This window comes from Sciurus carolinensis, chromosome 12, assembly GCF_902686445.1.
Source record: "Sciurus carolinensis chromosome 12, mSciCar1.2, whole genome shotgun sequence".
Lineage (NCBI taxonomy): Eukaryota > Metazoa > Chordata > Mammalia > Rodentia > Sciuridae > Sciurus > Sciurus carolinensis.
The window spans coordinates 18447206-18460824 of record NC_062224.1 but is presented as its reverse complement, the minus strand read 5'-3'; the positions used below and the strand labels follow the sequence as shown (position 1 = coordinate 18460824).

General features: G+C 34.6%; 1 protein-coding gene across 1 annotated transcript in view; it reads right to left on the bottom strand.

Moving 5' to 3' along the window:
* Positions 1-13619, bottom strand: part of Sec61a2 (SEC61 translocon subunit alpha 2) — a 28537-nt gene that overhangs the window by 8353 nt on the left and 6565 nt on the right. The window contains 3 exon segments of the mRNA XM_047521397.1: positions 4613-4722; positions 4854-4985; positions 9682-9760. Coding sequence (XP_047377353.1) covers positions 4613-4722; positions 4854-4985; positions 9682-9760 — 321 coding nt within the window.

Here is a 13619-nt window from a genome sequence, read left to right as displayed (position 1 = left end):
TAACATCCGAATAGTTTCTCTTACAATGTTCAAACAGGGCCTATTTGAAAAAAAAACACACTAGAACAAAAATGATCACAGCTATAGAATTTGACAGCAAGAAGCCAAAAACATCCCAAATACCTCCAAGGAAGTAAAAGGCTGAATGTTTTATAGAATAATAACAAGATGCAATTTTACAGTGCCATTAAAGAATAAATATGAGGAATATGTTGATACTTCTCAAAAAGTACTATGTATATAATATTTTACATATTACAATGTACTCTATATGTCCAGAATAAATCAAAAAGCAAAGCACACGTTAAAATGTACACAGGTAATAATCAATGTAAAAACACATTCTATTCTTATGAGGGACAAAGACTAAATGTAAACTGAAGATAGTTAAAAGTTTGCAGGTTCTTAAGCTCATAAGTCTTGAAAAATGAAAGCATACTAACTTTAATTTTGTGATATTGAACATTCTTAACTTTCTTCTTGGAGAAGACATTTCTGTAAAAGCATGCATCAATTAAAAACAATCCATAGCCTTGCAAGTGACCTCCTCAGTCATATGACTCCTTCCCGACTTGAATAACCTAATCAAGAGGGGAAGAAAATATGCTTCTATGCCCCCAATTTTACACAGGTGCCCCCACCTTTTTTTTTTTTTTTTTTTTTTTTTTTAACAACGGAGGGCATCAAACCCAAGGTCTCACACATGCTAGACAAGTGCTCTATCGCTGCCACTTTAAAGAGAACCTCTTACGGAAGTGAGGAAGTCACTTCAATTCCCCCCAGCTCTGAAGCTATTCATCTCACTATTTATTCATTGTATCTAATATCAGAAGATACCTGTACCTGTCAGAAGAGAGATCAAACTCACTACAGTATACCACCTAAGCTGCTTACCTTATACAATGTTGTTGTTTTTTCCTTAACTGCTATTTCAGTAGTTGTACAAAGCCTAACTTGTCTACCTGAGGTCTTTTAACTTTCAAAGAACTGGAAAAGGGTACTATTCTCAAAACTTCTATGAGGGATCACCTTTTACTGTTTGAAAACCAAGTCTGACATTTGACAAAATAAGAAAAGAAGTGAGGAGTTACTACTAGATTTTGCTTTGACAGCAATTATGTAATGAGTGAGTACTTCCAGGCACAGACACAGAAAGCCATCTCCACACAGGGAATACCAGCTGTCCACGAACTATCAAGCAACCAGACTGTGTTATCATGCACTCTGATAAATGAACTGTCCAAAGTCACAGAGCAGCTCTGGAACAACTGTAATTCTCCAGACCCCCTGTGTGGAACAACATCAGTCAGACTACAGAGTGGTTCACATATATCTTATGAAAATTAGACTCATGTATTTATAATGGGAGAATGAAATTATGAAGAAATCTAGCTGAGAAATGGTTTTTATAATTAAGGGAATAAGATTAAAGAAGCTAAAAATCATGCATGCCTTTAAAAAAGTGAACAGAAATCAAGAAGGAACAGCAGTAACTCCATGACTAGCACTGTGAGAATAGAAGACTAGCTGCATCTACATGTAGAAGGTACATCTATGTACACCATGAACATCTGGAGTGGGTGTAAAAGTACCACTTTACATTTCCAAGCTACACACACACACACACGAGCACGTGCGCACACTCACACATACCACTGTATGACGAAACACACTTACTTACCTTAACTACGTGCCATGCATATTGATATTTTCTACTTGTGTTTTAAAGATCTTAATCAAGTCCCACTACTTAGATTTCAAAAACCATTAGTAGAAAAACACTGGCCATGTGAATAAGACAAGACAAATTAAGATGAGAAATACCTTCCATAAAAGCATGCAAGCAGTTTTCAAAACCTATGTTTCTAGGTGAAAACACTGATGTCCAATCATAGCTCTTCAGTGTATCCACATATTTTCAATGTTAGCAATGCCTTGAAAAGACACAAATGTGTCACTGCCCACCTATAATCAAACATGACATATTTCTTTGTACATTAACACTAGAGAGTTAACTGTAACACAAATATTTGTACACCAGAATTTACTTAAAAGAAATTAGTACATATACACTTTACTTGTTTCATTTTTGGAATATAATAATTTTTATATTTCCAAATACTGAAAATAAACATCAAAATAGTTTAACTCCATTTTATATCAATTTAAATCCATAACTTGCTCCATAAAATGTAGGTCAATCCTTATCTAACTAACCCAGAACTGTTCACCTAAGGTTCCTTAGGCATCCAAATATATCCATAAGAAGGTACTAGAGAAATTTTACTGATGCATAATATTCTGAGAGCTAGATACCAGTTCTCAATGTTTTTGTTGTTGTTGTTTTTCAATCAGGATTATTTTGGGCTGGGGGTATGGTTCAATGGTAGAATATGTGCTTAGCATTCTTGAGGCCCTAGATCCTGGGTATAGTCTGCCCCGACCCCCCCCCCCCCCGGTCCCCAAAAAATCAGGGTTATCTTAAACTATGAATTACATAAAGCAAATGCTATAATGAAACAGAAGTAAATGGGACTGGGCATGGTGGCACATGCCTGTAATCCCAGCAACTTGGAGGCTGAGGCAGGAGGATTGCAGTTTGGGGCTAGTCTTAGCAATTTAGAGAGGCTATATAAGCAACTCAGCAAAACCCTGTCTCAACATAAAAAATATATAAAGGGCTGGGGATATATATAGCTCGGTTGTAAAGACCCCTAGGTCAATCTCCAGAATGAAAAAAAAAAAAAAAAGGTGGGCTGGAGATGAAGCTCATTGGTAGAGTGCTTATCTAGCATGTATGAGACCCTGGTTTTGATCCCCAGTACCACAAAATAAATAAAATAAAGCAACAAATGGCTTATTAGTATCCTCGACAATGCCATCAATATATGAAAAGATTCAAGGTGCTGTAGGATATTAAATTCAGTCACCAGAGTGTCTTCTCTCCCCATTCATTAGCTTTTTGTCTTATTATTCCCAATTGCTATAAATATGTCAAGCAAAAGTGATTTGTAAATGGAGAAATAAATATTATTCTCTAAGGAAATTTATCTTATACCACGTCAGAACACATTGGGGCTCAGAAAGCTACCAAACACCCAATATCCATTAAAAATTACTATCCTAGTCAAAAGATCAAATAGTTCTATCTCATTAGAAAAGTCATCCCTATTATTAATGATGCCAATAAATAGTTAAACAATTTAACTCTCCTTGTTCTGAATCACGTTCACTAAACAATCTTACTTATTTTGATTTGCTTCCTATGTAAGATTTCTCATTAAAAAAAGACTGCTCGGGCTGGGGCTGAGGCTCACTGGCAGAGCACTTGCCTGGCATGTGTGAGGCACTGGGTTCGATTCTCAGCACCCCACATGACTAAATAGAATAAAGGTCCATTGACAACCAAAAAAATATTTTAGAAAAAGAATATTGTGTTTAAAAAAAATGCTCAACTATGCAGTCTGGAGGCAGTCATATTTCTCCATATACATAACTCACATACACATGCGCACACACACAAACACACATATACAAACTGGTATTTGGGACTATTTTAAAATGTATTTCTCAGCTTGATCTTTTGAATTGTAAGAAAAAAATTTCCCTATATTCTAATTTCATTCCGTGTACATGATGATGCATTTGCAAGAACACCAGGACACCAGATACTCACTATTAATTAACTTAAGCAAACTTATTTTCAAAACACAATACTATTCTGAAACTTAAGTACAATCTATTCTTAGGTAATTTCTCCAAGTAATTCTTAAGAATTGTTCAACAGAGAAATATCTTCTAAACTTTACGTCCCAACTTTAGGGTACTTGGTACATTGATAATTATGTTGAACTTTAAAAATTCCATTTAAAATTGTCCTTTTTAAAAAACCTCACATATGTATGTGTGTATTTATAGTGTTTCACTAACATTCTAACATTAAGAAACTGCAAAAAAAGAATAAGAAATTGTTATTTTTTAAACACCATTATCTTGTGCACCACAAAGAAAATATTGCCAATTAAGCTATAGCACAATATCTTATTACAAAGAATTTTGATATTCCCCTTATAAAAAAAGGTATTTTAAACTTTTATCTTTTATCATCTATCTTGTTTTTTCTGTGCCTTTCTGCATACAAATCATTTTAATAATAAATCACAAAAGACACTTCAGACAGCAATTAAACCTGAACACTTATATCCACAGTGCAAATAACCAACTCTTATGACAATTTGAGCAGCTATATTCAGACACTCGTGCACTACAAATGACACAACTTCTGTGACTGCCACATAGCTGCAAGCCACTGTTAACTATAGGAAATCATCCTGATTTTAGAGACATCAAATGTGAAAAACATGTATCTTAGAATTAATGCAATTCAGGTGATCCATAATTCTTATATTATATTGCATAACTATAAAGTTATTAGAATAAATTTTAATCTTTACATTATTCAATTTATACATATCACTTTAGAAATCAAAACATTAAAATTAAAATAATTTAAAAGGACATGAATGTTAACAATTACCTAAAGAACTGTTAGAAAAGAAAAAAGGAATTAAACTGCTTTATTTTCTGCATATGAAAAGACAGGATTTCTTACCTGAATAATGATAAGGAGACAGATCCCAGCACCCATTTCTGCAGGATCTCCATACATTCCCGTCATGACATACACAATGGCTTGCCCAATGGTAATGATCATACCAAATACTGACAAAAATTGGGGGGGAAAGGAGTACAGGCTTACAACCAAAGACAAAAAAAAAAAAGAATATAGAAAATATCTTTGCCACAATCATTCTCAAATTTGGAAAAGGCTCTTTAATTGTATTAATGCTCACGTTTCTGGGCTCCATTGAATAGAGCTCTATCTTTAGGTGTATCTCCCACTTCAATGATTTTGGCTCCAGCTAACAACTGCATAATCAAACCAGATGTTACAATTGGGGAGATACCCAACTCCATTAAAGTTCCTGTAAGGGAAAAGAGTAAACAATTTTTACTGTATACGATACAGATTAATTTAGAAACCTCAAAGTCCTAAATGACATTTAGAGAGACACATATTTAAATGTTAGCAAGCAAATTTTCATGCATTAAACATTAATTGCTAAAAAAGCTCTCAATTATTAACACAACCCTGCAACATTACATCAAATTAGAAAAGTACTATAAGTACTATTAAAATGTTTATTTCTGTAAATTCTAAATTCAAAATGTTAAAGAAATCCTTTTTAAAAGAAACTTTCCAAGGGCTGGTGCTATAGTTAAGCGGTAAGAGTGTGGTCACCTCCAGCAATTAAAAAGAAAAGGTAAAGAAAAAAGAAATTCAATTTTAAAAAGAAAAATAAAAGAAACCTACGATTTCTGTCCAAATCATTATTTTTAAAGCTTAAAGCTTTCATGAAAATGCAAAACAAAAACTGCATAACAAGCCCCAAAATTACATACCAAGTTAATGACAGATGGTACTAAAGAATATTTTATAACTCTTCTAAGGTAAAATTTAAAATTACATAGGAAGTAACCTAAAATCAGGCAGAATAGTGACATAAATAATGATGACATAATAGTAGTTAGGAAAAAAATTAGAAAATATTAAGTATGGTTTGAGTCCATTTAAGTGGTAAATTAAGATTATTTTAATCTGGTCATTTAGATGTTTATTGTTGCTCTCCATCCCAATGGGATTATGAATGATTTTCCCTCTTATATTTCCTAAGATTTTCTTTACAAAAAATATGTATTGCATGTATAGTGAAAAATAAAAAAACTAAATATGCTAACTGTGCAGGGAGATATGCAGACTATGTAATTCAAGGACTTAGGTTTTCATGGGCCATTCTGTCACATCACTCCCTTAAATCCTGGCTTTTATAAATGCTGAAAGTGGCCCTAATATGAAAAAATATTGTATTAAAAAAAGAATTTTTTAACAAAATTAATTTTGGGGGGATTCTTAATGTCTTCTCAGCTACTTCAACAAAGATAAAGACTTTTTATTGTTAAAGACTTAGAGAAAAAGAGAAAGCTTTTTAAGACAAATCACCAAAAATTATATATAACTGAAAAACAGTTCTATCCTAGAAAGAGACCAAATCATTTTTTATGAAAATCTCATCCAGGAAACATGGCACTTCAAAACAGTAGAGAAAAGAAAGATAAAAAGACCTTGGCAAATGGTTGGTCATTTATAGACAATTAAACCTAGATTCCTTACCTCATGACCTATATCAAAATAAATGCTGGATATATGGAAAACTTAAATACAAAAGATAAACAATGGAAGTACCAGAAGGAAATACAAGTGAGTATGCTCAAAATACAGAAAAGAAAAGACCTTCTTAAGCATGACGAAAATCCTAGAAATCACAAAGAAAAAGATGGAAAGGGCTGGGAATGCAGTTCGGTATTAGAGCACTTGCCTAACCTGTGTGAGGCACTGGGTTCCATTCAAAGAAAAGACTAAAGAAAAATGTGGAAGCTATGATTAGATAAAACTATGAAATTTCCATGTGGTAAAAGACAGTCACACAGTTAAAAAGAAAAATACTCACACAAATATGACAAAGTTCATACATCTAACAGCAAAGAGCTCTAACAAATCAATTAAAAAAGCGAACAAACCAATTTTAAAAAGGAAATAGCCACTGGGCACAATGGTGCACAACTGTAATCCCAGTGACTCAGTGGACTGAGGCTGGAGGATCACAAGTTCAAGGCCAGCCTCAACAACTTATCAAGGCCCTAAGCAACTTAGTGAGACCCTGTCTCAAAATAAAAAATAAAAATGGTTGGGAATGGAGCTCAATGGTAAAGTAACCCTGGGTTCGATTCCCAGTTAAAAAATAAATAAAATTTAAAAAGGAAATAGCAGATACATGGAATGGCCGCTCCCAATGATGCTTTTTTAGGAAAACACTGACAATACAGGAGTAGAACCCCAAATCTATACTGTCCCTGGACTAACCCTGAAACACTAACAAGCTGTTCAAACCTCCCATAAATCCTGATAATCTGATATTCTGAAGTAGGAAACAATCAGGAAGCAATCTGAAATTGAATCACAAGGAAAAGGCTTCAAGTCCTTTCAAGTCCCTGCTGCTGAGGTCTAAGAGTTGCCCTGGCTTAGCAATTTACCTTTTTGGATTCCAATAAAGAATCATATCCTTTAAATAAACTCCATTGTTGGTGTTTAAACTAGTCAGTAATTTGCTATTATTTATAACAAAAAAAATTTAAATACTACTGAAAATTTCAGTCACTGAAGAAATACAAATATTCAAAAATAATGTTCAAGCTCACCAATATATAAATTAAACAATAGATGATGCTTTTCACCAGTCTAACTCACAGACTAAGACTAATGACATCCACTACTGGAAGAGAATTGGTAATTGTCATATAATGGTAAGAGTGTAAAATAATGCAACCTTATCTGTGTCGGGGGTGTGGTGGTACTGGGGAATGAAGCCAGGGCCTTACACGTGCTAGGAAGATGCTCTATAGTCCCAACTTTCTGGAAAATAATTTATCTACTGATAATTTAAACATAAATATTTTATGATTAAACAGTTTAACTTTCTAGAAATTAATTCTATTAAAAAATTACAGATACACTGGGCCTATAGGCCCAGAAACTCGGGAGGCTGAGGCAGGAGGATCACAAGTTCAAAGAGAGCCTTAGCAACTTAGCGAGGCCCTAAGGAACTCAGTGAGATGTGTCTCAAAATAAAAAATAAAAGGGCTGGATGTGGCTCAGTGGTTGAATGCCCTTAGGTTCAATCTCCAGTACCAAAACAAACAAAAATCACAGGACTAGCAGTGCAGTTCAGTGGTAGAACACTTTTTGTATACATGAGATCTTGAGTTAGATTCCCTACCCTGCAAACAAACAAATAAACAAAGTTACAGAAGCATATGATAAAACCTTCATTGTAGCACTGTTTATCATATAAAACTAGGAGGACAATAAACTAAATGCGTGATGAGAGGCCCCAAGTTTCCTATAATACATAAAACACTTCTTACTACAGTCTCCAAGCGCTTCATGATCTGACTCTGAGACACGTCTGCAACATCCTGTCCTACCATTCTTCCCTGACCCTTTTCTTTAAGCTACGCTGACCCTCGAAGTTCTTTGAACACACTAAGCAAGCGTCCACCTTGGAGCCTACGCACTTGCTCTTCCTTCCAAGTATTCACACGGAATTCTCTCTCACTAAGTGCAGGTCTCTGTCCAAATGTTACCTTCCTAGAACATCTGTCCCACCCAGTATGCTTCATGTAGAATTGAGATCCCCAGATAGAAAATATAAACTCTGACAACTGCGACATCATCTTGTTCACTCTCTAGTCTCAGCATCAAGAAAAAAGCTTGGTACAGCATAAAAACTCAATAAATAATTACTGACTAAATGATTAAGTAAATCATAGCCTATCCTTATAATGGAATAGTACATGGCCACTGAATGAAATCTCTCATCTGAGATATTAAATAAACCAAGTAGCAAAACATTATATATAGTGTATCTTATTTTTTAGTGGAAGTATATATAGTTTATATATGTGAAGAAATACACAAAGAAGTCTGCATTAACATCTGCAACCTATCAACTTCCCAGGAGCTCTCTTTCACAGTGCAGCTTTATTTTCAACTTCATATAAATCTGTATATAAATGCCCTTGGATTTAAGCTAGGCACAATGGCACCACCTATCATTCCAGCTACTTGGGAGGCTGAGACAGCAGGATTCCATGACAGAGTGTTTGCCGAGCATGTTCAAGACCATGGACAAAATCCCCAGTCCTCCGAAATTTAAAAAGTTGGTGCTTTTGAAAAATAATAAACTGGTTGTGTGAGGTGGTACATGGCTATAATCCCAGCTACTCAGGAGGCTAAGGCAGAAGATTCACAAGCTTGAGGCCGGTTTGGGCAGCTCAAAATAAAAAACAAAAAGGACTGGGGATATAGCTCAGTGGTAGAGTGCCCCAGGTTCAATCCCCAGTACTGTAATACTAATAATAATTAATTAATTAATTAAAGTAGTATTATTACTTTAAAAAACAATATTAATTTTATATTCTGAAACACACCTACTGGCTATTTAAACAAGTGCTTAAAAAAAAAAAAAAAAGGGGGCTGGGGAGATAGCTCAGTTGGTAGAGTGCTTGCTTTGTAAGCACAAGGCCCTGGGTTCGATTCCCAGCACCCAAAAAAAAAAACAAAAAAAAAAACAAAAAAAAAAACAGGCACTCATTATTCCTGAAATACAAGAAATCTCATGAACAAGGCCCTACCTACCTCATTAGCCTCACTGACCAGCATCCACCACCCACCATTTCCCAGATTACGTCCTGCTGTCTTATGCTTGTGGACTTTAGCTCAGACTTCCCTTATGGGTCCAAAGACTAAACTCTAATTCAAATGCATCATCTCCTCTCTGACACAGCAGATCAGAGGATTCTAGTCTGAAAAACCCAAAGACAGATTTCTCCCTTATTACAACAAATAACTATTTACACGTTGGTTTATTCTCCTAGGCCATGAATTTCTGTTCTCATATCCTCTCCCTCCCTGTAAATATTGAAAAATAATTGTTAATGCACATGTGTATAACTATTTAATGTCACTAGTAATTTAGAGATAAAAAGAAAAGAACTACATACCTCTATTGGATGCAAGAATAACTCTCATCCAGTAGAAAGGATCTGCAGAATCTGATGACATGATTCCAAACAGTGGTATCTAAAATATTGCACAAAATATTTTATAAAAATACATTATATAAATTAACCTTGCATTTAATTTATAATGCATGCACTTAATATTTACAATACTTTATTTGTGGTGCTGGAGATTGAACCAGGACCTCACATCACTGAGCTACATCTCCAATCCTTTTTATATAGAGGCAGTCTCACTAAGTTTCAAGGCTGGCCTACAACTTGTGACCCTTCTGCTTCAGCCTCCCAAGTAGCTGGGATTATAGGCGTGGGCCACCAGGTCTGGCAGCAATGTTTAAAAAAAAAAAGAAAAGAAAAAAAAAAGATTTCTTATATTCTGTAACAAAACAAGCATATATATATATATATATATATTTACATATATATATATATATATATATATATATATGTGTGTATATATATATTTTTTTGCCATGCTGGGGATCGAACCCAGGGCCTTGTGCTTGCAAGGCAAACACTCTACCAACTGAGCTATATCCTCAGCCCCCAAAACAAGCATATTTTAAGGGTAAAATTCTTTAATAAAACTGTTGAAATTATTACTTGGTACATTTCACTAGTAAACACACCTGTCAATATTGACAATGTGGGCTGGGGAGATAGCTCAGTTGGTAGAGTGCTTGCCTTGCAAGCACAAGGGCCTGGGTTTGATACCCAGCACCGCAAAAAAAAAAAAAAAAAAAAAAAAAAAATACTGACAATGTACAACAATGCAAAAATACTTCACACTACTAAACTACAAACCTAAAAGTAGCTAAGATGGGAGGCTGAGGTTGTGATTCAGTGGTAGAGTGCTTGCCTGGCATGTGTGAGGCACTGGGTTCAATTTTCAGAACCATATATAAAGAAATGAATAAAATAAAGGTCCATCAACAACTAAAAAAATATTTAAAAAAGAAAGATGGTAAAATTTGTTATTTTTTATTACTATTTTAAAAAGAAATATTCTCATCAGATTATAGGATATAATATCTGCCTAGTCATAGAGAATAATTTTGCAAAGTTATATATTAATCAATCAAGGTCTCATTCATAGTTATAAAACTGAAGATTACATATATAGTGGAATATAAATTACTAAAAATTATGTCACTAAAAATCATGATCATGAAATTATAATAACATAAAGAACTTATAACAATACATATAAAATAGTTCTCAGGCCTGGTGCAGTGGCACATGCCTGTAATTCCAGCATCTCAGAGGCTGAGGTGGGAGGATGGAGAGTTTAAAGCCAGCCTCAGCAACTTACTAAGACCCTATCTTTAAATATTTTTTAAAAGGGCTGGGGATGTGGCTCAGTGGTTAAGAGCCCCTGGGTTCAATACCCCTGGAACCAAAAAAAGGATCTCAAACTGGGGTACTCTTGTCTTCCAGGAGACATCTGGCAGTGTCTACAGATATCTTTGGTTGTCACAACTTGGTAGGGGTGATAATGCCAGCAATGCTGCTGAGCATCCTACATTGCTCAGGAAAGTCCTCCCATGACAGGAATTACCCTGCCTAAAATTCATAAGTGACACTGTTAAGAAACTCTGTTACAAAAACAAAAGTAGAGGGGCTGGGGATATAGCTCAGTGGCAGAGGGTTGCTCAGCATGTGCAAGAAGTAGTTTCAAGTCCCAGCACTATAAAAATAAACAAGTGAAAACAAAGATACAAAACTGTGTAACTTAGAAAGTGACAAAAAAAAAAAAAAGTTGAACATTTAAAAAAAATGTATAGAAAGTAAAACTAGGAGCAAGTATTTTTTTTCTAAATCTTACATAGTGATTATCTCTAGGTAGTAGGATTATATTGACTTTTTCTTATTATTTCCAGGAATTATCTAATATTCTATGATACTTATTAATTTTTAATCAGGAAAAAACAAAACACCTGAACTTCAGACTGCTTCCTATCCTATGACTCATATTTAGAATATAGCTTTTGGTCATATCCCTTCTCAACCATGAGAAAAATCAGGCAAAGAAAAATATGTTGCTAATTTCAAAATTTTGATTTTTAAAAAAAGTTCCAAAAGATGCTACAGTAATTTTATTTATTTATTTATTTGCTAATATACTTATTGAGACAGGATTTTGCTATGTTTCTGGTCTCAAACGCATGCCCTCAAATGATCTTCAACCTCCTGGGTAGCTGGGAATATAGGCATGTATCACTGCATGCAGTTCCAGCAATTTTAAACATTTTAAATCATTTTAAAATTTTAAATCTTTCTTGATGTTCAAATTTATTATACAGGTAACAAAATCAGTAAAGTGTGAAGTACGAATATTTCACATATACCCAGTAGCTGTAGAAAACGTTTCAGTTAAGATGAGGTATGAGGAATAAGGATAGTCTACATCAAATACACAATAAGTAGGAAAGAAGTTAAGTTAGTCCAATTACATTCCTTAATAGACCTCCATTACCTCCATATTTAGCTGCTTTGTGGGAAACTGAACTAGAAAAATCAACCAACTTCCCCTAAACAATGGTATTTGATCTTTTCTGTAATCTCCAAGATAATTAAATTTGGTTCTAATTTTATTTCTCCATAAACTCCAAAGCTTGGGAAGAATATGGAGTTATTTTCTATTAATATGTCACAGTTGAAGAGTTCCAAACTTTCCACTATAATACATACATAATCAGTTTCAATTTGTTAAAACTATAAGCAGGAGGCCAGTTAGCCAGGGGTTTTTCCGCACTCGGATCTTGTTTGTTATTTCCACAATCCCAGAGTGCTGGGGACTGCACTAGGATCTTTAGGAAGGCAAAATGAAACTGAATTTAAAGACATTCCTTTTGACTAATTTTGAATCAAGGCATCAACCAATCATAGACAGTCAACCAGTCAATGATTCCCTTGGGCCATACAGAAATAAGGCAAACAGCTAGCCACAGCCAATCAAGTAATTTCTTTACTTCCACATTCAACCTGCAAAAGCTCACTGCCCATGCTTCTGGAGCACAGCTCTCTAAACCTCTTCCACTGCTGAGTGAAGTCAGATACATGACTCCTTCAATGCTCAATTAAACTGTTATGTTTACTTTGTCTAATAACAAACTTGGTAAAATACAGTATACTACTTTGGAGAAACAAAGTAGTCCATGCCCTAATGGAAACATGAGTTGATCAAATGAAAAAACAAAATCAGCACTAGGGATTTTCAAAGGTACTAGGAACTGAAAACCAAATATGATATGTCTGGCTTAAGATGGAATTTTCCTCCCATGGCATATAACAAAACACATTTTAAAAAACAGATAAAATCATAAATGCTAAAAAGAATGAAAGAGTGCTAAGAGAAACAAAAAAGAAAAAAAGAACCTTTACAGCAGTAAAACAAGAAAAAGGATTATAAATCTGAAGGACTAGTGGTAGTGGGGAGAAAACACCAGACGTCTGAGCGCTCAGTACAAAGGCGCTCCTAACTATCACCATGGGAAGTCAGCAGAATCCTCAGAAGTCCCACCATTCCAACTATAAAGATATCCTTATCTTTTCCCCTCCTTTGATTAAGAAAGAAGAAATGGATGAAAGAAAAATGAGTAATGGGGCTGATCCTGTAGTATGGAATTAAAGAATAGAGGACTGCCCTAAGCCGAAACTGGGGAATGACCTGGAGCCTGGAATGGAATATAGTTCTAATCAGTCAGGTGATGAGAATCATCTCAAGATAGTTAGCAAAAATTTAAGAAGAAAGCAGAGTTCAGGTAGAATTTAATACACTATCTCAGTTTATCTCACTTCCCACCACTTCCTCAAGTAAGAGAAAACGAGCTTGAAGCTGTTTGAGAGTCACTGGAAAGAGAATTAAGAAATCACCCACATGGGGCAGATCTGCCTAAGCATTAGACAAAAAGAAACAC